We start from the raw sequence: 26,009 nt of genomic DNA, 5'->3' as shown, positions 1-26,009 counted from the left end.
TTAAGCATAAATTATGTTTTTGTTCAGAGTGACAAACAGATAAAAAACTGATTCTTGCAATAGATTGCAGGGAAACCTTATATATTAATTCTATATGTATCAGTTTATTAACTATAAACTGGTTCCAGGCAGAACTCTGTAGGTATTGCTAGACGATTGTCTGTGAAATAGTCACTCCTCCTTATTGTTCGAGTCTTTTAGTTTTTTTCCTTGCTTGTTTACTTTTTTATGGATGAGCTTTAATTTGTTAATATCACCGTTACACTGTATAATTTTTTCAGATTCTTGTAACAGACTTGTTATTGTGTAACAAGAAAAAAAATCTCAATAAAAATCTATATGTACTAAAGTACACTAACACCCATAAACTACCTATGTACCCCTAAACCGAGGCCCCCCCACATCGCCGCCACTCTAAAAAAAAAAATGTAACCCCTAATCTGCCGACCGGACACCGCCGCCACCTACATTATACCTATAAACCCCTAATCTGCCGACCAGACCTCGCCGCCACTATAATAAATGTATTAACCCCTAAACCGCCGCACTCCCGCCTTTCAAACACTAGAATAAATTGTATTAACCCCTAATCTGCCCTCCCTAACATCGCCGCCACCTACCTACAATTATTAACCCCTAATCTCTCGCCCGCACCGGCGCCACTACTATAATAAAGTTATTAACCCCTAAACCTAACTCTAACCCTAACACCCCCCTAACATAAATATAATTTAAATTAAACCAAATAATATTCCTAAAATTAACGAAATTAATCCTATTTAAAACTAAATACTTACCTATCAAATAAACCCTAATATAGCTACAATATAACTAATAATTACATTGTAGCTATTTTAGGATTTATATTTATTTTACAGGCAACTTTGTATTTATTTTAACTAGGTACAATAGCTATTAAATAGTTCATAACTATTTAATAGCTACCGAGTTAAAATAAATACAAAATTACCTGTAAAATAAATCCTAACCTAAGTTACAATTAAACCTAACACTACACTATCATTAAATTAATTAAATAAATTACCTACAATAAAATACAATAAAATAAACTATTCTATAATACAAAAAAAACAAACACTAAATTTAAAAAAATAAAAAAGAATTAAAAGCAGTTTAAACTAATTACACCTAATCTAAGCCCCCTAATAAAATAAAAAAGCCCCCCAAAATAAAAATTCCCTACCCTATTCTAAAATACAAAGTAATCCGCTCTTTTAACAGCCCTTAAAAGGACTGTTTGCGGGGCATTGCCCCAAAGTAATCAGCTCTTTTACCTAAAAATACAATACCCCCCCAACATTACAACCCACCACCCACATACCCCTACTCTAACCCACCCAAACCCCCCTTAAATAAACCTATCACTAACCCCCTGAGGATCATCCTACCTTGAGTCGTCTTCACTCAGCCGAGCCGAATTCTTCATCCAAGCTGCGCAGAGGAGGTCCTTCATCCGGTAGAAGTCTTCATCCAAGCGGGGCAAGAAGAGGTCCTCCATCCAGTAGAAGTGTTCATCCAGGCGGTGTATTCAATCTTCATCCATCCGGAGCGGAGCGGAGCCGTCTTCAAAGGAGTCGACGCAGAGCCATCCTCTTCAACCGACGGACTAACGACGAATGAAGGTTCCTTTAAGGGACGTCATCCAAGATGGCGTCCCTTCAATTCCGATTGGCTGATAGAATTCTATCAGCCAATCGGAATTAAGGTAGAAAAAATCTGATTGGCTGATGCAATCAGCCAATCAGATTGGCTGATTGGATCAGCCAATCGGATAGAACTTAAATCGTATTGAACTCGCATTCTATTGGCTGATCGGAACAGCCAATAGAATGCGAGTTTAGTACGATTGCATCAGCCAATCAGATTTTTTCTACCTTAATTCCGATTGACTGATAGAATTCTATCAGCCAATCGGAATTGAAGGGACGCCATCTTGGATGACGTCCCTTAAAGGAACCTTCATTCGTCGTTAGTCCGTCGGTTGATGAGGATGGCTCCTCTTCGGCTCCTTTGAACACTTCTACCGGATGGAGGACCTCTTCTTGCCCCACTTGGATGAAGACTTCTACCGGATGAAGGACCTCCTCTGCGCACCTTGGATGAAGAATTCGGCTCGGCTGAGTGAAGACGACAAGGTAGGATGATCTTCAGGGGGTTAGCGATAGGTTTATTTAAGGGGGGTTTGGGTGGGTTAGAGTAGGGGTATGTGGGTGGTGGGTTGTAATGTTGGAGGGGTATTGTATTTTTATTTTCAGGTAAAAGAGCTGATTACTTTGGGGCAATGCCCCGCAAAAAGCCCTTTTAAGGGCTGGTAAAAGAGCTGATTACTTTTGTATTTTAGAATAGGGTAGGGAATTTTTTATTTTGGGGGGCTTTTTTATTTTATTAGGGGGCTTAGATTAGGTGTAATTAGTTTAAACTGCTTGTCATTCTTTTTTATTTTTTGTAATTTAGTGTTTGTTTGTTTTTGTATTATAGAATAGTTTATTTTATTGTATTTTATTTTAGGTAATTGTAGGTAATTTAATTAATTTAATGATAGTGTAGTGTTAGGTGTATTTGTAACTTAGGTTAGGATTTATTTTACAGGTAATTTTGTATTTATTTTAACTAGCTAGCTATTAAATAGTTATTAACTATTTAATAGCTATTGTACCTAGTTAAAATAAATACAAAGTTGCCTGTAAAATAAATATTAATCCTAAAATAGCTACAATGTAATTATTAGTTATATTGTAGCTATATTAGGGTTTATTTTATAGGTAAGTATTTAGTTTTAAATAGGAATAATTTAGTTAATTTTAGGAATATTATTTCTTTCATGTAATTAGCAAGAGTCCATGAGCTAGTGACGTATGGGATATACATTCCTACCAGGAGGGGCAAAGTTTCCCAAACCTCAAAATACACCCCTCACCACACCCACAAATCAGTTTTACAAACTTTGCCTCCTATGGAGGTGGTGAAGTAAGTTTGTGCTAGATTCTAGGTTGGAGCCCGGTTTTCCTCTCAGCGTGCAGTGAATGTCAGAGGGATGTGAGGAGAGTATTGCCTATTTGAATTCAATGATCTCCTTCTACGGGGTCTATTTCATAGGTTCTCTGTTATCGGTCGTAGAGATTCATCTCTTACCTCCCTTTTCAGATCGACGATATACTCTTATATATACCATTACCTCTACTGATTCTCGTTTCAGTACTGGTTTGGCTTTCTACTACGTGTAGATGAGTGTCCTGGGGTAAGTAAGTCTTATTTTTTGTGACACTCTAAGCTATGGTTGGGCACTTTTATATAAAGTTCTAAATATATGTATTCAAACATTTATTTGCCTTGACTCAGGATGTTCAACGTTCCTTATTTCAGACAGTCAGTTTCATATTTGGGATAATGCATATGAATTTATCATTTTTTTCTTACCTTAAAAATTGACTTTTTTCCTGTGGGCTGTTAGGCTCACGGGGGCTGAAAATGCTTCATTTTATTGCGTCATTCTTGGCGCAGACTTTTTTGGCGCAAAAATATTTTTCTATTTCCGGCGTCGTACGTGTCGCCGGAAGTTGCGTCATCCTTTGACTTTTTTTTGCGCCAAAAGTGTCGGCGTTCCGGATGTGGCGTCATTTTTGGCGCCAAAAGCATTTAGGCGCCAAATAATGTGGGCGTCTTTTTTTGGCGCTAAAAAATATGGGCGTCATTATTGTCTCCACATTATTTAAGTCTCATTATTTATTGCTTCTGGTTGCTAGAAGCTTGTTCACTGGCATTTTTTCCCATTCCTGAAACTGTCATTTAAGGAATTTGATCAATTTTGCTTTATATGTTGTTTTTTCTATTACATATTGCAAGATGTCCCAGATTGACCCTGAGTCAGAAGATACTACTGGAAAATCACTGCCTGGTGCTGGATCTACCAAAGTTAAGTGTATCTGCTGTAAACTTGTGGTATCTGTTCCTCCAGCTGTTGTTTGTAACGAATGTCATGACAAACTTGTTAATGCAGATAATATTTCCTTTAGTAATACTACATTACCTGTTGCTGTTCCATCAACATCTAATACTAGTGTTCCTGTTAACATAAGAGATTTTGTGTCTCTAAATCCATTAAGAAGGCTATGTCTGTTATTCCTCCTTCTAGTAAACGTAAAAGGTCTTTTAAAACTTCTCATTTTTCAGATGAATTTTTAAATGAACATCATCATTCTGATTCTGATAGTGGTTCCTCTGGTTCAGAGGATTCTGTCTCAGAGGTTGATGCTGATAAATCTTCATATTTATTCAAAATGGAATTTATTCGTTCTTTACTTAGAGGTTTTAATTGCTTTAGAAATAGAGGATTCTGGTCCTCTTGATACTAAATCTAAACGTTTAAATAAGGTTTTTAAATCTCCTGTAGTTATTCCAGAGGTTTTTCCTGTCCCTGATGCTATTTCTGAAGTAATCTCCAGGGAATGGAATAATTTGGGTAATTCATTTACTCCTTCTAAACGTTTTAAGCAATTATATCCTGTGCCAGCTGACAGATTAGAGTTTTGGGACAAAATCCCTAAAGTTGATGGGGCTATCTCTACTCTTGCTAAACGTACTACTATTCCTACGGCAGATAGTACTTCCTTTAAGGATCCTTTAGATAGGAAAATTGAATCCTTTCTAAGAAAAGCTTACTTATGTTCAGGTAATCTTCTTAGACCTGCTATATCTTTAGCGGATGTTGCTGCAGCTTCAACTTTTTGGTTGGAAGCTTTAGCGCAACAAGTATCAGATCATAATTCTCATAGCATTGTTAATCTTCTTCAACATGCTAATAACTTTATTTGTGATGCCATCTTTGATATCATTAGAGTTGATGTCAGGTATATGTCTCTAGCTATTTTAGCTAGAAGAGCTTTATGGCTTAAAACTTGGAATGCTGATATGTCTTCTAAGTCAACTTTGCTTTCCCTTTCCTTCCAGGGTAATACATTATTTGGTTCTCAGTTTGATTCTATTATCTCAACTGTTACTGGAGGGAAAGGAACTTTTTTACCACAAGATAAAAAATCTAAAGGTAAATTTAGGTCTAATAATCGTTTTCGTTCCTTTCGTCACAATAAGGAACAAAAGCCTGATCCTTCATCCTCGGGAGCGGTATCAGTTTGGAAACCATCTCCAGTCTGGAATAAATCCAAGCCTTTTAGAAAACCAAACCCAGCTCCCAAGTCCACATGAAGGTGCGGCCCTCATTCCAGCTCAGCTGGTAGGGGGCAGATTACGATTTTTCAAAGAAATTTGGATCAATTCAATTCACAATCTTTGGATTCAGAACATAGTTTCAGAAGGGTACAGAATTGGCTTCAAAATAAGGCCTCCTGCAAAGAGATTTTTTTCTTTCCTGTGTCCCAGTAAATCCAGCGAAGGCTCAAGCATTTCTGAAATGTGTTTCAGATCTAGAGTTGGCTGGAGTAATTATGCCAGTTCCAGTTCTGGAACAGGGACTGGGGTTTTATTCAAATCTCTTCATTGTACCAAAGAAGGAGAATTCCTTCAGACCAGTTCTGGATCTAAAAATATTGAATCGTTATGTAAGGATACCAACATTCAAAATGGTAACTATAAGGACTATCCTGCCTTTTGTTCAGCAAGGGCATTATATGTCCAAAATAGATTTACAGGATGCATATTCCGATTCATCCAGATCACTATCAGTTTCTGAGATTCTCTTTCCTAGACAAGCATTACCAATTTGTGGCTCTGCCGTTTGGCCTAGCAACAGCTCCAAGGATTTTTACAAAGGTTCTCGGTGCCCTTCTGTCTGTAATCAGAGAACAGGGTATTGTGGTATTTCCTTATTTGGACGATATGTTGGTACTTGCTCAGTCTTCACATTTAGCAGAATCTCATACGAATCGACTCGTATTGTTTCTTCGAGATCATGGTTGGAGGATCAATTTGCCAAAAAGTTCATTGATTCCTCAGTCAAGGGTAACCTTTTTAGGTTTCCAGATAGATTCAGTGTCCATGACTCTGTCTCTGACAGACAAGAGACGTCTAAAATTGGTTTCAGTAGCCTTATGCATGGAAATTCTAGGTCTTATGACTGCTGCATCGGACGCGATCCCCTTTGCTCGTTTTCACATGCGACCTCTTCAGCTCTGTATGCTGAACCAGTGGTGCAGGGATTTCACAAAGATACATCAATTAATATCTTTAAAACCATTTGTACGACACTCTCTGACGTGGTGGACAGATCACCAACGTTTAGTTCAGGGGGCTTCTTTTGTTCTTCCAACCTGGACTGTGATTTCAACAGATGCAAGTCTGACAGGTTGGGGAGCAGTTTGGGGGTCTCTGACAGCACAAGGAGTTTGGGAATCTCAGGAGGTGAGATTACCAATCAATATTTTGGAACTCCGTGCAATTTTCAGAGCTCTTCAGTCTTGGCCTCTTCTAAAGAGAGAATCGTTCATTTGTTTTCAGACAGACAATGTCACAACTGTGGCATATATCAATCATCAAGGAGGGACTCACAGTCCTCTGGCTATGAAAGAAGTATCTCAAATTCTGGTTTTGGCGGAATCCAGCTCCTGTCTAATTTCTGCGGTTCATATCCCAGGTATAGACAATTGGGAAGCGGATTATCTCAGTCGCCAAACGTTACATCCGGGCGAATGGTCTCTTCACCCAGAGGTATTTCTTCAGATTGTTCAAATGTGGGGACTTCCAGAAATAGATCTGATGGCTTCTCATCTAAACAAGAAACTTCCCAGGTATCTGTCCAGATACAGGGATCCTCAAGCGGAAGCAGTGGATGCATTGTCACTTCCTTTTGAAGTATCATCCTGCCTATATCTTTCCGCCTCTAGTTCTTCTTCCAAGAGTAATCTCCAAGGTTCTGAAGGAATGCTCGTTTGTTCTGCTGGTGGCTCCAGCATGGCCGCACAGGTTTTGGTATGCGGATCTTGTCCGGATGGCCTCTTGCCAACCGTGGACTCTTCCGTTAAGACCAGACCTTCTGTCGCAAGGTCCTTTTTTCCATCAGGATCTCAAATCCTTAAATTTAAAGGTATGGAGATTGAACGCTTGATTCTTAGTCAAAGAGGTTTCTCTGACTCTGTGATTAATACTATGTTACAGGCTCGTAAATCTGTATCTAGGAAGATATATTATAGAGTCTGGAAGACTTACATTTCTTGGTGTCTTTCTCATCATTTTTCCTGGCATTCTTTTAGAATTCCGAGAATTTTACAGTTTCTTCAGGATGGTTTGGATAAAGGTTTGTCTGCAAGTTCTTTGAAAGGACAAATCTCTGCTCTTTCTGTTCTTTTTCACAGAAAGATTGCTAATCTTCCTGATATTCGTTGTTTTGTACAAGCTTTGGTTCGTATAAAACCTGTCATTAAGTCAATTTCTCCTCCTTGGAGTTTGAATTTGGTTCTGGGGGCTCTTCAAGCTCCTCCATTTGAACCTATGCATTCTTTGGACATTAAATTACTTTCTTGGAAAGTTTTGTTTCTTTTGGCCATCTTTTCTGCTAGAAGAGTTTCTGAATTATCTGCTCTTTCTTGTGAGTCTCCTTTTCTGATTTTTCATCAGGATAAGGCGGTGTTGCGAACTTCTTTTCAATTTTTACCTAATGTTGTGAATTCTAACAACATTAGTAGAGAAATTGTGGTTCCTTCATTATGTCCTAATCCTAAGAATTCTAAGGAGAAATCATTGCATTCTTTGGATGTAGTTAGAGCTTTGAAATATTATGTTGAAGCTACTAAGAATTTCCGAAAGACTTCTAGTCTTTTTGTTATCTTTTCCGGTTCTAGGAAAGGTCAGAAGGCCTCTGCCATTTCTTTGGCATCTTGGTTGAAATCTTTAATTCATCATGCTTATGTCGAGTCGGGTAACACCCCGCCTCAGAGGATTACAGCTCATTCTACTAGATCAGTTTCTACTTCCTGGGCTTTTAGGAATGAAGCTTCTGTTGATCAGATTTGCAAAGCAGCAACTTGGTCTTCTTTGCATACTTTTACTAAATTCTACCATTTTGATGTATTTTCTTCTTCTGAAGCAGTTTTTGGTAGAAAAGTACTTCAGGCAGCTGTTTCAGTTTGATTCTTCTGCTTATAATTTCAGTTTTTTTCATTATAAGATTTAAACTTTATTTTGGGTGTGGATTATTTTCAGCGGAATTGGCTGTCTTTATTTTATCCCTCCCTCTCTTGTGTGGAAGATCCACATCTTGGGTAGTCATTATCCCATACGTCACTAGCTCATGGACTCTTGCTAATTACATGAAAGAAAACATAATTTATGTAAGAACTTACCTGATAAATTCATTTCTTTCATATTAGCAAGAGTCCATGAGGCCCACCCTTTTTTGTGGTGGTTATGATTTTTTTGTATAAAGCACAATTATTCCAATTCCTTATTTTTTATGCTTTCGCACTTTTTTCTTATCACCCCACTTCTTGGCTATTCGTTAAACTGATTTGTGGGTGTGGTGAGGGGTGTATTTATAGGCATTTTGAGGTTTGGGAAACTTTGCCCCTCCTGGTAGGAATGTATATCCCATACGTCACTATCTCATGGACTCTTGCTAATATGAAAGAAATGAATTTATCCGGTAAGTTCTTACATAAATTATGTTTTTGTTTCATTTAAATTATATTTATGTTAGGGGGTGTTAGGGTTAGAGTTAGGTTTAGGGGTTAATAAATTTATTATAGTAGCGGCGATGTTGCGGGCGGGAGATTAGGGGTTAATAATTGTAGGTAGGTGGCGGCGATGTTAGGGAGGGCAGATTAGGGGTTAATACTATTTATTATAGTGTTTGCGAGGCGGGAGTGCGGCGGTTTAGGGGTTAATACATTTATTATAGTGGCGGCGAGGTCCGGTCGGCAGATTAGGGGTTAATAAGTGTAGGTAAGGTAGCGGCGACGTTGGGGGGCAGATTAGGGGTTAATAAATATAATATAGGGGTTGGCGGTGTTAGGGGCAGCAGATTAGGGGTTCATAGGGATAATGTAGGTTGCGGCGGTGTCCGGAGCGGCAGATTAGGGGTTAATAATATATTGCAGGTGTCAGCGATAGCGGGGTCGGCAGATTAGAGGTTAATAAGTGTAAGTTTAGAGGTGTTTAGACTCGGGGTTCATGTTAGGGTGTTAGGTGCAGACTTAGAGAGTGCTTCCCCATAGGAAACAATGGGGCTGCGTTAGGAGCTGAACGCTGCTTTTTTGCAGGTGTTAGGTTTTTTTTCAGCCCAAAATGCCCCATTGTTTCCTATGGGGATATTGTGCACGAGCACGTTTTAGCTGCTTACCGCTACCGTAAGCAACGCTGGTATTGAGGGTTGAAGTGGAGCTAAATTAGGCTCAACACTCCCTTTTTTGATCCTAACGCAGCCCATCAGACAACTCTAAATACCAGCGTTGTTGGAAGGGTGCGTTGGGAAAAAAAGCAGCGTTAGCTATGCTGGTTTTTACTGACAAAACTCTAAATCTAGCGGTAAGTATTTATTAAAACAAGGACTCGACAACGAGATGGGGAGATTGAAATTTGCCACCTAAGAGGTGGCGAAAGGTTAGGGAAGCAGTGGTCTGATGACCGTTGCTTCATAAATACATACTCTAGGTTCTCTTGTGAGAATCTGCATTCTTAGGCAGGCAAAGGGGTTGATAAATCGACCCCTAAATGTGATTATTCCCTAACAGCAATGAATTTAATAATTATGAGAATGATCTCCCTATATGATCTGCATAATATGTACAGGGAGAGAGATTAAATATTTTTTTCTTTGTAGGATTATCATAGTCTATAAACATCTTTCTTTCATGTAATTGGCAAGAGTCCATGAGCTAGTAACGTATGGGATATACAATCCTACCAGGAGGGGCAAAGTTTCCCAAACCTCAAAATGCCTATAAATAAACCCCTCACTACACCCACAATTCAGTTTTACAAACTTTGCCTCCTATGCCGGACAGATAGCTCAGCAGCCGGACAGATAGCTCAGCATGCTAAGGCACTGTGGCTGAGATCTGTAGCAACCCAAGGGTTGCAGCTTCGATCCCCGGGGAGGTCCACTCAGCCTTTCATCCTTCCGAGGTCGATAAAATGAGCAGTGCCTTGAGACCCTTACGGGTGATTAGCCGCGCTTTACAAGTACCCAATTCTTGTAGAGTAGAGAAAGTGGTGGCTTTTAAGCATTTGGGAACTTGTGGGGTATAATCCCCACTGGACCTCCTAAGTAGTTTTATGCTGCCCTTGATTGAATGTTTGAATAAGTTTACTCAGCCTTTTCTTTTTTCCACAGGTCCATGTGAAGGTAGGAAGCCCCTCTCATACCAAGTGAGCTGTCGGGCAGATTTTTGAGGTGAGTGCCTGTTTCTTTCCCTGTTTTGATATAGGAGAATTTGGCACTTTGACAGTTAATTTGGTCTAAATATACAATCAGCCTTCTAGGTTAACAGTTTATTGTATGGCAGTTTTGCAGGCACTGGGGATGTTTGGCTCAGAGTATTATGTTTTCACTTTGGTGTACATGTTTTTTGTTTGTGTATTAATGGCTACCGGGAGGTTTGTTAGGCCACGACCACAATAGGTGGGCTTATGTGAGATAGCAAGGACGTTTTTGGCGCCTTTTTAGCCGTTTCCTGCTGTTCCTGGATGTTGCAGCTGTGTTGCATAGCTCCTCAGAGGTGGTTCAGCGTTCTGTCCAGTGCGCCTGTTTGGGAGTCCGGATCAATTTCTAACTTTGTTTTCGGCAGCAAGGAGGTCAGGTAGGCATCTCAGCAGAGTTTGCTGATGTGTGGAGGTTGCCTATTGTTTTTTTGTGGGGCTGTTGCTCTGTTTATATTTAAGTTTCTGTCTGAATTTCAGGGACTATAACGTTTGTGTCTTTTTGCATTCATTTTGTGAAAAAATTTTGCTGCAAGATTTATTGTGCAGTTTATTTAAGGATTTTCTAGTTTTTTTTTAAAAAAAAAATTCTGTTTAAAATTTAAAGGGACAGTAAAAAATTTTTGTTTCATTAAAATTCTGTTTTGAACTTAGAATTTTTTTATTGATTAAGGTTTTTTCCTTTGGAATAAGATGGACCAAGAGGCCCTGCAAGCTGTTTGCTTGTTCTCTATGTTTAAATACTAATGTTGAGCCTCCTATCCCTTTTTGTTCCTCTTGTATTGAGAGAACATTACATTACAAGGATAGACTTTTTGATTCTGAGCCTTCATTGTCTAGGCCGGATGTTGTTCAGGAGTCTCCTGTTCAGGCTAATCCGCAGCTTTCTCCTCATACGTCCCAATCTTCTGCAGTGCCCTGTGTTTCGTCTCAGGTTGGTTTTTCCTAGCAGAATATGGCTACCCATATATCCTCGGCAGTATCTGAGGCTTTGTCTGCTTTTCCTATGTTGCATTGGAAGCGCAAGAGGAAGTATAAGGTTTCTGATTCTGTTGCAATTGTGTCTAGTGTTTCTTCTCATAAGTCTGAGGAGGAAGATACTTCAGTAGCATCTAAGGGTGAGATCTCGGATTCTGATAGTGTAAATCCTTCTTCTGAACCTGAGGTTGTTTTCTTTTAGGTTTAAGCTGGAGCACCTCCGTTTGTTACTCAAGGAGGTTTTGGCTACCTTGGATGACTCTGAGGCATCAGTTATGGTTATTCCTAAGAAATCTAGTAAATGTAATAAGTTTTTTGATGTCCCTTCCTCGGTGCAAGTTTTTCCTATACCAGATTGTGTTTCAAATATTATTGCACGAGAATGGGAGAAGCCTGAAATTCATTTTTCTCCTTCTCCAATTTTTAGGAAGATGTTTCCTATTGCTGATTCTATTAAGGAATCTTGGCAGATGGTTCCTAAGGTGGAGGGAGCAGTTTCCACTCTGACCAAGAGGACCACTATTCCTATTGATGACAGCTGTTCCTTTAAAGATCCTATGGATAAGAAGTTGGAGGCTTTGCTAAAAAGATTTATGTTCACCAGGGGTATCAATGGCAACCAGCTGCATGTATTGCTACGGTTACTAGTGCAGCAGCATATTGGTTTGATGCATTGTCTGATTCTATTCAGCAAGATACTCCTCTTGGAGAAATTCAAGATAGAATCAAGGCTTTGAAGTTGGCTAATTCCTTTATTGCAGATGCTTCTCTACAGGTCATCAAGTTGGGAGCTAAAATTTCTGGTTTTGCCATTTTAGCTTGCAGAGCTTTATGATTAAATCTTGGTCTGCGGATGTGTCCTCTAAGTCTAAGCTTTTGTCTATTCCTTACAAGGGTAAGACCTTGTTTGGGCCAGGTTTGGCTGAGTTTATTTCTGATATTATAGAAGGGAAGGGGCATTCTCTTCCTCAGGATAAAAGAAATAAACAGAAGGGTCAGCAGAGTAATTTTCGTTTCTTTCGTAACTTCTCTGGTAAATATTCCTCTTCTTCCTCCAAGCAGGAACAGTCCAAGCCATCTTGGAAGTCAAATCAGTCTTGGAATAAGGGGAGGCAGTCCTGGAAGCCTGTTACTGACCCAAAATCAGCATGAAGGGTCTGCCCCCGATCTGGGACTGGATCATGTGGGGGGCAGACTCTCGTTCTTCATTCAAGCTTGGGTTCGAGATGTTCAGGATTCCTGGTTGGTAGATATAGTGACCCAGGGTTATAAACTGGAGTTAAAGAATTTTCCTCCCAGAGGCAGGTTTCTTCTCTCCAGGTTATCTGTAAGCCAGATAAAAGGAGATGCGTTCTTACGTTGTGTTCAGAATCTTTCCGACATGGGAGTGATAGTTCCTGTTCCGGTTCAGGAACAGGGTCTGGGTTTTTATTGCAATCACTTCCAACCCCAAAAAGGATGGAACTTTCAGACCTATTTTAGACCTCAAAAGTGTAAACAAGTTTCTCAGGGTTCCGTCTTTCAAGATGGAAACTATTCTTTGGTTCAGGAAGGTCAGTTCATGACCACAGTGGATCTAAAGGATGCATATCTGGATATTCCCATTCACAGGGATCATCACAGGTTCCTAAGATTTGCATTTTTAGACAAACATTTTCAGTTTGTAGCTCTTCCTTTTGTTCTGGCAACAGCTCCCAGAATTTTTTCAAAGGTCCTGGGAACATTGTTGGCGGTGCTTCGATTGAAGGGCGTTGCATTGGCTCCTTATCAGGGCTACATTCTAGTTCAGGCTCCATCTTTTCAAGTAGCAAACTCCTACACAGAGTTGTTGTTGTTTTTTCTGCGCTCCCACGGTTGGAAGGTGGATTTAGGAAAAAGTTCCTTAATTCCGGCTACAAGAGTGGTATTTTTGGGGACCATTATAGATTCTCTAGGGATGAAAATTTTTCTGACAAAAGCAAGAAAGTCAAAGATTTTCAATACATGTCTTGCTCTTCAGTCCCTTCCTCGGATGTCAGTGGCTCAGTGCATGGAGGTTATTGGTCTGATGGTTTCCGTCATGGACATTGTTCCATTTGCTCGGTTCCATCTCAGACCTCTGCAGTTATGCTTGCTCAGGCAATGGAACGGGGATTATGCAGATCTATCTCAAAAGATTGTTCTAGATCAGATGTCCAGAGATTCTCTTCTATGGTGGTTGTTTCAGGATCTTCTCTCTCAGGGAACTTGCTTTTGCAGACCTGCCTGGGTGATTGTAACCACGGATGCCAGTTTGCTGGGCTGGGGTTCATTAAGGGCTCAGGGTCTATGGACTCGGGAGGAGTCGGTTCTTCCAATAAATGTTCTGGAACTGAGAACAATTTTCAATGCTCTTCTAGCCTGGCCTCAGCTAGCTTCAACCCAGTTTATCATGTTTCAGTCGGACAACATAACGTCAGTGGCTTACATCAATCATCAGGGAGGAACTCAGAGTTCCTTGGCCATGACAGAAGTAGCCAAGATTATTCAGTGGGCGGAGATTTCCAAATGTCTGTCTGCTATCCATATTCCAGGGGTGGACAATTGGGAAGCAGATTTTCTGAGCAGACAGACTTTTCATCCGGGGGAGTGGGAACTTCATCCAGAGGTATTTTCTAGCCTGATTCTCAGTTGGGGGCAGCCCAAGTTGGATCTCATGGCATCTCGTCAGAATACCACGCACCCGAGGTACGGGTCGAGGTCAAAGGATCATCAGGCTGTTCTGATAGATACTCTGGCAGTTCCTTGGACTTTCAGTCTGGCATATGTGTTCTCTCCATTTGCTCTTCTTCCTCGGGTCATTGCTCGGGTCAAACGAGAGGGCATCGGGGATTCTCTTTGCTCCGGCGTGGCCTCGCAGAATCTGGTTTGCAGATCTGATGGAGATGTCTTCCCTTCCACCTTGGCGTCTTCCATTAAGGAAGACCTGGTTCTGCAGGGTCCCTTCCTTCATACAAATTTCATTTCTCTGAAGCTGACTGCTTGGAGATTGAACGCTTGATTCTTTCTAAGCGTGGTTTTTCTGAGTCAGTCATTGAGACTATGATTCAGGCTCGTAAGCCTGTGACTAAGAAGATTTATTATAAGATTTGGCGTAAATATTTGTATTGGTGTGAATCCAAAGGCTACTCGTGGAGTAGAGTTAGGATTCCTAGGATTTTGTCTTTTCTCCAGGAGGGTTTGGAGAAAGGTTTATCTGCTAGTACCCTGAAGGGTCAAATTTCTGCTTTATCTATTTTATTGCACAAGTGCCTGGCGTATGTGCCAGATGTTTATTCTTTTGTCAGGCCTTGGTGAGAATTCGGCCTGTTTTTAAGGTTTTGTTTCTGGTGGCTATTTCTTCGGCTCAAAGAGTTTTGGAGCTTTCAGCCTTACAGTATGAATTGCCTTTTCTTATTTTTCACTCTGATAAGGTAGTTCTGCGTACTGCCTTGAGTTTTCTTCCCAAGGTTGTTTCTGATAAGAATATTAATCAAGAGATTGTTGTTCCTTCTTTGTGTCTTAATCCTTCTTCTCATAAGGAGCGTTTGTTGCACAACCTGGATGTGGTTCGTGTATTAAATATTATTTGCAGGCGACTAAGGATTTTCACCAGTCTTCTTTATTTGTTGTCTTCTCTGGGAAGCGTAAGGATAAGAAAGCTACGGCTGCTTCTCTTTCTTGTTGGTTGAGGAGTGTTATTCGCTTGGCATATGAGACTGCTGGTCAGCAGCCTCCTGAGAGAATCAAGGCTCATTCCACGAGGGCTGTTTCATCTTCTTCGGCTTTCAAAAATGGAGCTTCTGTAGATCAGCTTTGCAAGGCTGCGACTTGGTCATCTTTGCATACTTTTTCTAAATTTTACAAATTTGATACTTTTGTTTTAGCAGAGGCTTCTTTTGGGAGAAAGGTTCTTCAAGTAGCATATTTAACTTATTTAACATTAGACCCTTCCCACCACTAGAACTACTGCTATAGGAGTCGCCCTGGAACAAAACGCAGTGGCATGCAGGCAAGCAAGAGTGCACAATATCAAATAGCAAAGTCTCAGACAAGAAGTCCTCATAAATACTATAGTTTGTATATCTATTACAGGACTCATGTTAATGGAAATGTCACTGTGAAATGATAGCAACTCACTATAATTCCTCTCGGCACAGTACTACCAGTCCAATAGATCCCCTCATCCGTGGTTCCACGCTAGGCTGAGGCTTTACATGAGCGGGAGATTTGAAACCTGTCCGGTTATGAAAGCAAAGGGTCTCTTCGCTATCCGAGCCCGGCAAGCAAGGTGGGGACCTACAACTTTGTTCCCTTGTCGGTTGATTTATGGACACCAATTGCGCTACTTTTGTATTCTGCCAGGATGTAAGGAGGTTACACAGCTCTTCCTCTAGGGTCCGAAAAGAATCATGTATGATTTGGGTCATTTGGTATTCCCATCTGTTAAACCCTCCATTTTTAGTAAGGGCGTGCCACTGTTTGATCCAACTTATAGCTGCTTTATCAGAGTAGATGGTTCCTTTTTTAATATAATTGCAGAGAGCGTTATTAGCCATTTACCCTGGGTCACCAGGGGGGGGTTAGATGGAGCTCGGGCAGATTCTTAGGCCGCTACTGCGCACCTCATCGTTATGGTACTTTAGGAGTGAAGTTGGTCTTGCAAACGAGATCAGAGTAACCAGCAAATTATGTAGATGTGAAATATCTCACATAGAAGCTGAAATGATACCACAGTCGAGCTATAAGCAGCAGATTTAAGCACCCAAATCTTCAGCCACTAAAATAAGCAGCCCGGAAGCGTCCCCCCAGGGTCTGGGTTTTTATTCAAATCTATTAATTGTCCCGAAGAAGGAAAATTCTTTCAGACAAGTTCTGGATCTGAAGTTTTTGAATCAATTTGTAAGGGTCCCAACTTTCAAGATGGTGACTATAAGGACTATTCTGCCTTTTGTTCAGCAAGGTCATTATATGTCCTCAATAGACTTACAGGATGCGTATCTTCATATTCCGATTCATCCAGACCACTATCGGTTTCTGAGATTCTCTTTTCTAGACAAGCATTAACAATTTGTTGCTCTTCCTTTTGGCCTAGCAACAGCTCCAATCATCTGTTCGAAGGTTCTCGGTGCCTTTCTATCAGAGAGCAGAATATTGTGGCGTTTCCTTATTTGGACGATATCTTGGTACTGGCTCAATCTTTTCATTTAGCAGAATCTCACACGAAGCAACTTGTGTTGTTTCTTCAAAAACATGGTTGGAGGATCAATTTACCAAAGAGTTTCTTGATGCCTCAGACAAGGGTCACCTTTTTAGGTTTCCAGATATATTCAGTGTCCATGACTCTGTCTTTAACAGACAAGAGACAAATGAAATTGGTTTCTGCCTGTCGAAACCTTCTGTCTCGATCATTCCCTTCAGTGGCTATGTGCATGGAATTTTAGGTCTCATGACTGCAGCATCGGACGCAATCCCCTTTGCTTGTTTTCATATGAGACCTCTGCTGCTTTGCATGCTGAATCAATGGTGCAGGGATTATACTAGGATATCACAATTGATATACTTAAATTCCAACATTCAACTCTCTCTGTCCTGGTGGTTGGACCATCATCGGATTATTAAAGGGGCCTCTTTTGTTCGTCCTTCCTGGACTGTGATTTCAACAGATGCAAGTCTCACAGGTTGCAGAGCTGTCTGGGGTCTCTGACAGCACAAGGAGTTTGGAATCCTCAAGAGGCGAGGTTACCAATCAATATTTTAGACTTCCGTACTATTTTCAGGACTCTACAGGCTTGGCCTCTATTAAAGAGAGAGTCATTCATTCGTTTTCAGACAGACAATATCACAACTGTGGCATATGTCAATCATCAGGGTGGGACTCGCAGTCCTTTAGCGTTGAAAGAAGTATCTCGGATACTTTCTTGGGCAAAATCCAACTCCTGTCTAAATCCAACTCCTGTCTAATACATATCCCAGGTGTAGAGAATTGGAAAGCGGATTATCTCAGTCGTCAGTCTTTACATCCAGGGTAGTGGTCTCTCCATCCAAATGTATTTTGTCAGATTGTACAGATGTGTGGTCTTCCCGAAATAGATCTTATGGCTTCCCATCTAAACAAGAAGCTTCCCAGGAACATTTCCAGGTCCAGGGATCCTCAGGCAGAGATGCGTTAGCAATTCCTTGGTTTTACCAACCTGCTTACATTTTTCCGCCTCTAGTTCTTCTTCCAAGGGTGATCTCCAAGATCATAATGGAACAATTGCATGTGTTTCTGATAGCACCAGCATGGCCTCACAAGTTTTGGTATGCGGATCTTGTCCGGATGTCCAGTTGCCAACCTTGTCCACTTCCTTTAAGGCCAGACCTTCTGTCTCAAGGGCCGTTTTTCCATCAGGATCTCAAATCCCTAAATTTAAAGGTATGGAAATTGAACGCATAGTGCTTAGTCATAGAGGTTTCTCTGACTCAGTGATTAGCACTATGCTACAGGCTCGTAAGTATGTTTCAAGAAAGATTTATTATCGGGTTTGGAAAACCTATATTTCATGGTGTTCTTCTCATAAGTTCTCTTGACATTCTTTTAGAATTCCTAGAATTTTACAGTTTCTTCAGGATGGTTTGGATAAAGGTTTGTCTGCAAGTACTTTAAAGGTACAAATCTCTGCTCTTTCTGTTTTATTTCATAGAAAGATTGCGAAACTTCCTGATATTCACTGTTTTGTTCAGGCTTTGGTTCTTATCAAGCCTGTTATTGAATCAATCTCTCTTCCTTGGAGTCTTAATTTGGTTTTGAAGGCTTTGCAGGCTCCTCCTTTTGAGTCTATGCATTCTTTAGATATTAAACTACTTTCTTTTAAAGTGTTGTTTCTTTTGGCTATCTCTTCAGCTAGAAGAGTTTCTGAATTGTCTGCTCTCTCTTGTGAGTCTCCTTTGCTGATTTTCCATCAGGATAAGGCTGTTTTGCGGATTTCGTTTAAATTTCTTCCTAAGGTTGTGAATTCTAACATTAGTAGGGAAATTGTTGTTCCTTCCTTGTGTCTTATTCCTAAGAATACTCTTAAAAGATCTTTACATTCTTTGGATGTTGAAGCTACTAAAGTTTTCAGGAAGACTTCTAGTCTATTTGTTGTTTTTTCTGGTCCTAGGAAAGGTCAGAAAGCCTCTGCCATTTCTTTGGCATCTTGGTTAAAGCTTTTGATTCACAAGGCTTATTTGGAGGCAGGACAGTCCCCACCTCAGAGGATCACAGCTCATTCTACTAGATCAGTCGCCACTTCTTGGGCTTATAAGAATTAAGCTTTGGTTGATCAGATTTGCAAAGCAGCAACTTCTTTGCATACATTTACTAAATTTTACCATTTTGATGTATTTGCTTCTTCTGAAGCAGTCTTTGGTAGAAAAGTTCTTCAGGCAGCTGTTTCAGTTTGATTCTTCTGCTTATGATTTAAGGTTTTTTTTCTTGAAATTTATGTTCAATTTACGAGAGAGACTTATTTTTTGTGGATTTATTTTTTTCAGTGGAAATAGCTGTTTTTATTTTATCCCTCCCTTTCTAGTGACTCTTCTGTGGTCTTCCACATCTTGGGTATTTCTATCCCATACGTCACTTGCTCATGGACTCATGCCAATTACATGAAAGAAAACATAATTTATGTAAGAACTTACCTGATGCATTCATTTATTTTATATTGGCAAGAGTCCATGAGGCCCACCCTTTTTTTGGTGGTTATGATTTCTGTATTAAATCACAATTTTATTTCTAGTTCCTCTTTTTGTATGCTTTTTTTACTCCTTATTTGATCACCCCACTACTTGGCTATTTGTTAAACTAAATTGTGGGTGGTGAGGGGTGTATATAGGCATTTTGGGAAACTTTGTCCCTCCTGGTAGGATTGTATATCCCATACGTCACTAGCTCATGGACTCTTGCCAATATGAAAGAAATTAATTTATCAGGTAAGTTCTTACATAAATTATGTTTTCTGTGTTTATAATGTATGCATTTATTTATTTGATGTTTTGGAATTTTGTATCCTGTATCCATTATAAAACTTGACGGGTATAACATAAATTTATTTCAATTTATCTTTTTTAATGTTCCATGTTTTTAATTTATTTTAAATTTGGTTGGCTATTTCCCCTTTAAATAGGGGCTTGTATCGTGTTACATGTCTCTGTTAATTTTTTATTATGCTCAATAAAAGGAATTTTTTAACATTACATTTGTCTATTTGCTAGTGCAGACGTTTTTTCTCTTGTAAGATGTATCAAGTCCACGGATTCATCCTTACTTGTGGGATATTCTCCTTCCCAACAGGAAGTGGCAAATAGAGCACCCACAGCAGAGCTGTCTATATAGCTCCCCCCTTAGCTCCACCCCCCAGTCATTCTCTTTGCCTACTCTAAGAAACTAGGAAGGGCAGAGCGAGTGTGTTGACAAAAATGTTAGTTTTTTTTATTTCTCAAGCAAAAGTTTATTTTAAATGGTTCCGGTGTATACTATTTACTCTCTGGCAGAAAAGGGATGAAGATTTCTGCAAGGAGGATTATGATCTTAGCACTTTGTAACTAAGATCCACTGCTGTTCTCACAAGAGCTGAAGAGTACAGGAAAACTTCAGTTGGGGGAACGGTTTGCATGTTAAGCTGCATTTGAGGTATGTTCAGTCTATATTTTTTCTAGACAGACTGTGTTAATTCTAGAAAAGGCTGGCAATATCCCCATGAGGGAAGGGTAAGCTGTATTCAGACACTTTGATAGGAATTTCAGCTTGCTTGAAGGGCTCATTTTGTTACTGGTGACACTGTTAGAAAAAAAAAACATTTTTGTTTGTTCAGTAATGATGCAATTATAACATTTTTTTTTTAAGGGACTAAAGGGGTCATTGTGGCTTGTTTTAGGGTTTTTTAACCCACATCGTTAATTAAGAGACACTCAGGTGTTTTTCTAATAGGCCTCAAAACATCGAGTGAGGTGGGAGGGGCCTATTTTCGCGCCTCAGTTGCGCAGTTTCTTTTCCTTAGAGACATCCAACTGCTTCTCCAGTGGTTCCTGCTGTGTTTGAGGGCTGTAAAGGAGTTTTTTTCCCCACAAATCGTTCTGAAGGGCAGGTAGGCGCCACAGCAGAGCTGTGGCAAGGTGCTGAAAGTCTTTTTTACCGGTTTTGATGTTTTTTCAATCCGGTTTTGCCATTAAAGGCACAGTACCGATTTATTTCTAAGTGTTATTTACTTTGATTACAGTGTTTTCCAAGCTTGCTTGTTACATTACTAGCCTGTTTAACATGTCTGACACCAAGGAAAATCCATGTTCAATATGTTTGGAAGCCATTGTGGAACCCCCTCTTAGAATGTGTCCCAATTGTACTGATATGTCTATAAATTATAAAGAACATATATTAGCACTTAAAAATAGAGCAATAGATGATTCTCAGTCAGAAGTAAATGAGGGTTCGCCGTCTAACTCTCCCCAAGTGTCACAACCAGTAACGCCCGCACAAGTGACGCCAAGTACCTCTAGTGCGTCGAATTCATTTACTTTACAAGACATGGCCACAGTTATGAATACAACCCTCACAGAGGTTTTATCCAAACTGCCTGGTTTACAAGGAAAGCGGGACAGCTCTGGGTTAAGGAAAAATGCTGAGCCGTCTCATGCTTTAGTAGCCGTATCTGATATTCCCTCACAATGCTCTGAAGGGGTGAGGGATTTATCTGAGGGAGAAATTTCTGATTCAGGAAAGACGCTTCCTCAGACACATTCTGATATGACGGCCTTTAAATTTAAGCTTGAACACCTCCGCTTATTGCTTAGGGAGGTATTAGCGACTCTAGATGATTGTGACCCTATAGTGGTCCCAGAGAAATTGTGTGAAATGGATAAATACTTAGAGGTTCCTGTTTACACTGATGTTTTTCCAGTCCCTAAGAGGATTGTGAATATTATTGCTAAGGAGTGGGATAGACCAGGTATTCCGTTCACTCCCCCTCCTGTTTTTAAGAAAATGTTTCCCATATCTGACACCATAAGGGACTCATGGCAGACAGTTCCTAAGGCGGAGGGAGCTATTTCTACTCTGTCTAAGCATACAACTATACCTATCGAAGACAGTTGTGCTTTCAAAGATCCTATGGATAAAAAATTAGAGGGTCTCTTGAAGAAAATTTTTGTTCATCAAGGTTTTTCTCTCCAACCTATTGCGTGCATTGTTCCTGTAACGACTGCAGCTGCTTTCTGGTTTGAGGCTCTAGAAGAGGCTCTTCAAATGGAGACTCCATTAGAGGAGATTATGGACAGAAGTAAGGCCCTTAAGTTGGCTAATTCTTTTATTACAGATGCCGCATTTCAACTGGCTAAATTAGCGGCAAGGAATTCAGGTTTTGCCATTTTAGCATGCAGGGCATTATGGCTTAAGTCCTGGTCTGCTGATGTGTCATCTAAATCTAAACTTTTGAACATTCCTTTCAAAAGTAAGACCCTATTCGGGCCTGAACTGAGAGAGATTATTTCAGACATCACTGGAGGGAAAGGTCATGCCCTCCCTCAGGATAGATCAAGTAAGATGAGGACCAAACAGAATAATTTTCGTTCCTTTCAGAACTTTGAGTGGTCCCACTTCAGCTTCCTCTACTGGAAAGCAAGAGGGGAATTTTGCCCAATCCAAGTCAGTCTGGAGACCTAACCAGGGTAAAAAGGCCAAGAAGCCTGCAGCTGCTTCTAAAACAGCATGAAGGGGTAGCCTAGTAGGGGGCAGACTCTCTCTCTTCGCTCAGGCTTGGGCGAGAGATGTTCACGATCCCTGGGCTTTAGAAATTGTGTCTCAGGGGTATCTTCTGGAATTCAAAGACTCCCTTCCAAGGGGGAGATTTCACATTTCTCGATTGTCTGTAAACCAGACAAAGAGAGAGGCGTTCTTACGCTGTGTAGAAGACCTACATACCATGGGGGTGATCCGCCCAGTCCCAATAGAGGAACAGGGGCTAGGGTTTTATTCAAACCTGTTTGTGGTTCCCAAAAAAGAGGGAACTTTCAGATCAATCTTGGATCTCAAAATTCTAAACAAGTTCCTCAAGGTTCCATCATTCAAGATGGAGACTATTCGGACTATTCTATCTCTGATCCAGGAGGGTCAATATCTGACTACCGTGGACTTAAAGGATGCGTATCTACACATCCCTATTCACAGAGATCATCATAAATTTCTCAGATTCGCCTTTATAAACAGACTCCATCCGGAGGTATTTGCCCAGCCGATTCAGCTATGGGGCACACCAGAATTGGATCTGATGGCGTCTCGTCAGAATGCTAAACTTCCTCGTTACGGGTCCAGGTCCCGGGATTCCAAGGCGGTACTGATAGATGCTCTAGCAGTGCCTTGGTCCTTCAATCTGGCCTATGTATTTCCACCGTTTCCTCTCCTCCCACGTCTGGTTGCCAGAATCAAGCAGGAGAGAGCTTCGGTAATTCTGATAGCACCTGCGTCCATGCAGGATTTGGTATGCAGACCTAGTGGACATGTCCTCGGTTCCACTGTGGACTCTGCCAATGAGGCGGGACCTTCTAATTCAAGGTCCGTTCACGCATCCAAATCTAATGTCTCTGCGTCTGACTGCTTGGAGATTGAACGCCTGATTCTATCAAAGCGTGGTTTCTCTGAGTCGGTCATTGATACCCTGATTCAGGCTAGAAAGCCTGTCACCAGGAAGATCTATCATAAGATTTGACGCAAATATCTTTATTGGTGTGAATCCAAAGGTTACTCGTGGAGTAAGATTATGATTCCTAGAATATTGTCTTTTCTCCAAGAAGGTTTGGAGAAGGGATTATCTGCTAGTTCCATAAAAGGACAAATATCTGCTTTGTCTATTCTACTACACAAACGTCTGGCAGATGTCCCAGACGTTCAAGCATTTAGTCAGGCTTTGGTCAGAATCAAGCCTGTATTTAAACCTGTTGCTCCGTCATGGAGCCTAAACTTAGTTCTTAAAGTTCTTCAAGGGGTTCCGTTTGAACCTATGCATTCCATAGATATTAAGCTTCTGTCTTGGAAAGTTTTGTTTTTAGTAGCTATCTCTTCGGCTCGAAGAGTTTCTGAGCTATCTGCTTTACAATGTGATTCCCCTTACCTTGTTTTCCATGCAGATAAGGTGGTTTTGCGTACCAAACCTGGGTTTCTTCCTAAGGTTGTTTCTAATAAGAATATCAATCAAGAGATTGTTGTTCCTTCTCTGTGTCCTAATCCTTCATCAAAGAAGGAACGTCTGTTACACAATCTTGATGTGGTTTGTGCTTTAAAGTTCTACTTACAAGCAACTAAAGATTTCCGTCAAACATCTTCATTGTTTGTTGTTTATTCTGGTAAACGGAGAGGTCAAAGGGCTACGGCTACCTCTCTTTCCTTTTGGCTGAAAAGCATCATCCGTTTGGCCTATGAGACTGCTGGACAGCAGCCTCCTGAAAGAATTACTGCTCATTCTACTAGAGCTGTGGCTTCCACATGGGCTTTTAAAAATGAGGCTTCTGTTGAACAGATTTGTAAGGCGGCGACTTGGTCTTCGCTTCATACTTTTTCCAAATTTTACAAATTCGATACTTTTGCTTCTTCAGAGGCTATTTTTGGGAGAAAGGTTCTACAAGCAGTGGTGCCTTCCGTTTAAGGTCCCTGTCTTGTCCCTCCCTTCATCCGTGTCCTAAAGCTTTGGTATTGGTATCCCACAAGTAAGGATGAATCCGTGGACTTGATACATCTTACAAGAGAAAACATAATTTATGCTTACCTGATAAATTTATTTCTCTTGTGATGTATCGAGTCCACGGCCCGCCCTGTTTTTTAAGACAGGCATATATATTTTTATTTTAAAACTTTGTCACCACTGCACCCTATAGTTTCTCCTTTTTCTTCCTAGCCTTCGGTCGAATGAATGGGGGGTGGAGCTAAGGGGGGAGCTATATAGACAGCTCTGCTGTGGGTGCTCTCTTTGCCACTTCCTGTTGGGAAGGAGAATATCCCACAAGTAAGGATGAATCCGTGGACTCGATACATCACAAGAGAAATAAATTTATCAGGTAAGCATAAATTATGTTTTCTTTTTTTTGCCAGAGGTATTTAAAGCTCTTGTGTGTTGGGGTTACTTTTGTCTCCTCCTAGTGGTCAGGAGGGGAATTTCCCATACTGGATGATTCATGGACTCTCACCATCATGAAAGAAATTAATTTATCAGGTAAACATATTTTTTATCCTTTAGTCCTGCTATTCTCTTCTTACATCCATTCTTTGGTTGTGTTTTTAGGTTGTGGATGAGTTCCTTTTCATCACACAGCTGGCTGGTCTATCTGATCATATCCCTGTATCAATGCGTCTCAAGATTTCTTTACCTCAGTCTACTTACTTGTGACCCTGAAGACACGCCAATATTGAAGACAAGTTTTCTAAATCTGGGTATCTCTTGTTTACAGCTGTTGAGATACATTTATCCAGCTTGGATTAAATGGACAAATTCTGTGATATGCTATGCTGTCCACAAGGTTGATGTGATAACTATTTAAACTTTTTAAGACAATTGTTACCATGGTTTGAGTGATGACTTTAGGGTTTTTCTCAAATATGTTTATTGTGTGGTGGGATGTTCAGGGTCACTAGATTAGGGATTAGCAAATCCTGTCTTTCATTTGGGGGTGGGTTAATGTTGCTGCTCACTTCCTCAGTATTCAGGCCAGATCTTACAAACAGAATAAAGGGCTGAAACGTGGGTTAAAGGCAGGTGCAGTAGGGAAACGAGAGGTTAAAACATTTAGGCTGCGTAGGGACTCATTGATAACAGGTGGTGTCGAGCATTGCCGGGCAGTAGTAATAATATTAAGAACCATTTAGATGACTGACTGGCTGAATTTGGTTCATGGTTGTCTGGAGCAATATCACATGCATGGAGTATCTCAATAGTGGGGTAAACACCATGCTGAGGGCACTTGTACTAGTACAACAATAAAATGCTTCCTTCCATCCATATCAGATACAGTTGTGCTTATATAGATCGGTTTGGGCTAAATTGCTTTTCTTTGCTATTCATTATAAGGGTTATATACCTTATGTTACATCCTGCTTGAAATCTTTTTTTTTTCCCCCACAGCAAATGTTATTGAAAAATAAATATAATTGTACCCTGTGTAGAAATTAAATAAAGATATATTAAGAACAAAAAATCTTGGCTACTTTATCTCTATCCTGCTGTTTTAGCATCAGGGGACATCTCTCTTAATTCTGGACCCTCTTTCATTCCCACCCTCTACACTAACCCCACTTATTAAAAACAAAACAGAAAAAAAAAGTTGTTACCAAAAAAAAAAAAATACAGTATCCAAAATAAAAAATCATTATACCGAACACTAAACTACATTCCCCATAAAATAAAAAACCCACCCAAAACCCTAACATTAAAATAAATTACAATAGGGCCTTTTGTAGAGCATTGCCCTAAAGTGATTTTAGCTCTTTTGCAAAAAAAGTTACAAATCCCGCCATCTACATTAAAGAACCCCCCCCAAAAAAAAATAACAAAATCTAACTTTAAAAAAAACCTTGCCTACAAAAAAAATTCAGATTATCCTAATTTTGTGAAGGAATAATCTAGATTTTATTGAAGACACAGAGA

General features: G+C 40.2%; 1 protein-coding gene across 1 annotated transcript in view; it reads left to right on the top strand.

Annotated features, from left to right (window-relative positions):
- The window catches only part of LOC128662519 (sphingomyelin phosphodiesterase 5), a 327,077-nt gene extending 301,517 nt beyond the window's left edge, over window positions 1–25,560 (top strand). Inside the window, exon 7 of the mRNA XM_053716299.1 lies at window positions 24,651–25,560. Coding sequence (XP_053572274.1) covers window positions 24,651–24,755 — 105 coding nt within the window. The 3' untranslated portion in view covers window positions 24,756–25,560. The remainder of the gene's footprint in view (window positions 1–24,650) is intronic.
- The last annotated feature ends 449 nt before the right edge of the window (window positions 25,561–26,009 follow it).

The sequence above is a fragment of the Bombina bombina genome, chromosome 6, assembly GCF_027579735.1.
Source record: "Bombina bombina isolate aBomBom1 chromosome 6, aBomBom1.pri, whole genome shotgun sequence".
Lineage (NCBI taxonomy): Eukaryota > Metazoa > Chordata > Amphibia > Anura > Bombinatoridae > Bombina > Bombina bombina.
The sequence above is the reverse complement of the archived record's forward strand: the minus strand, read 5'-3'. Positions and strand labels throughout refer to the sequence as shown.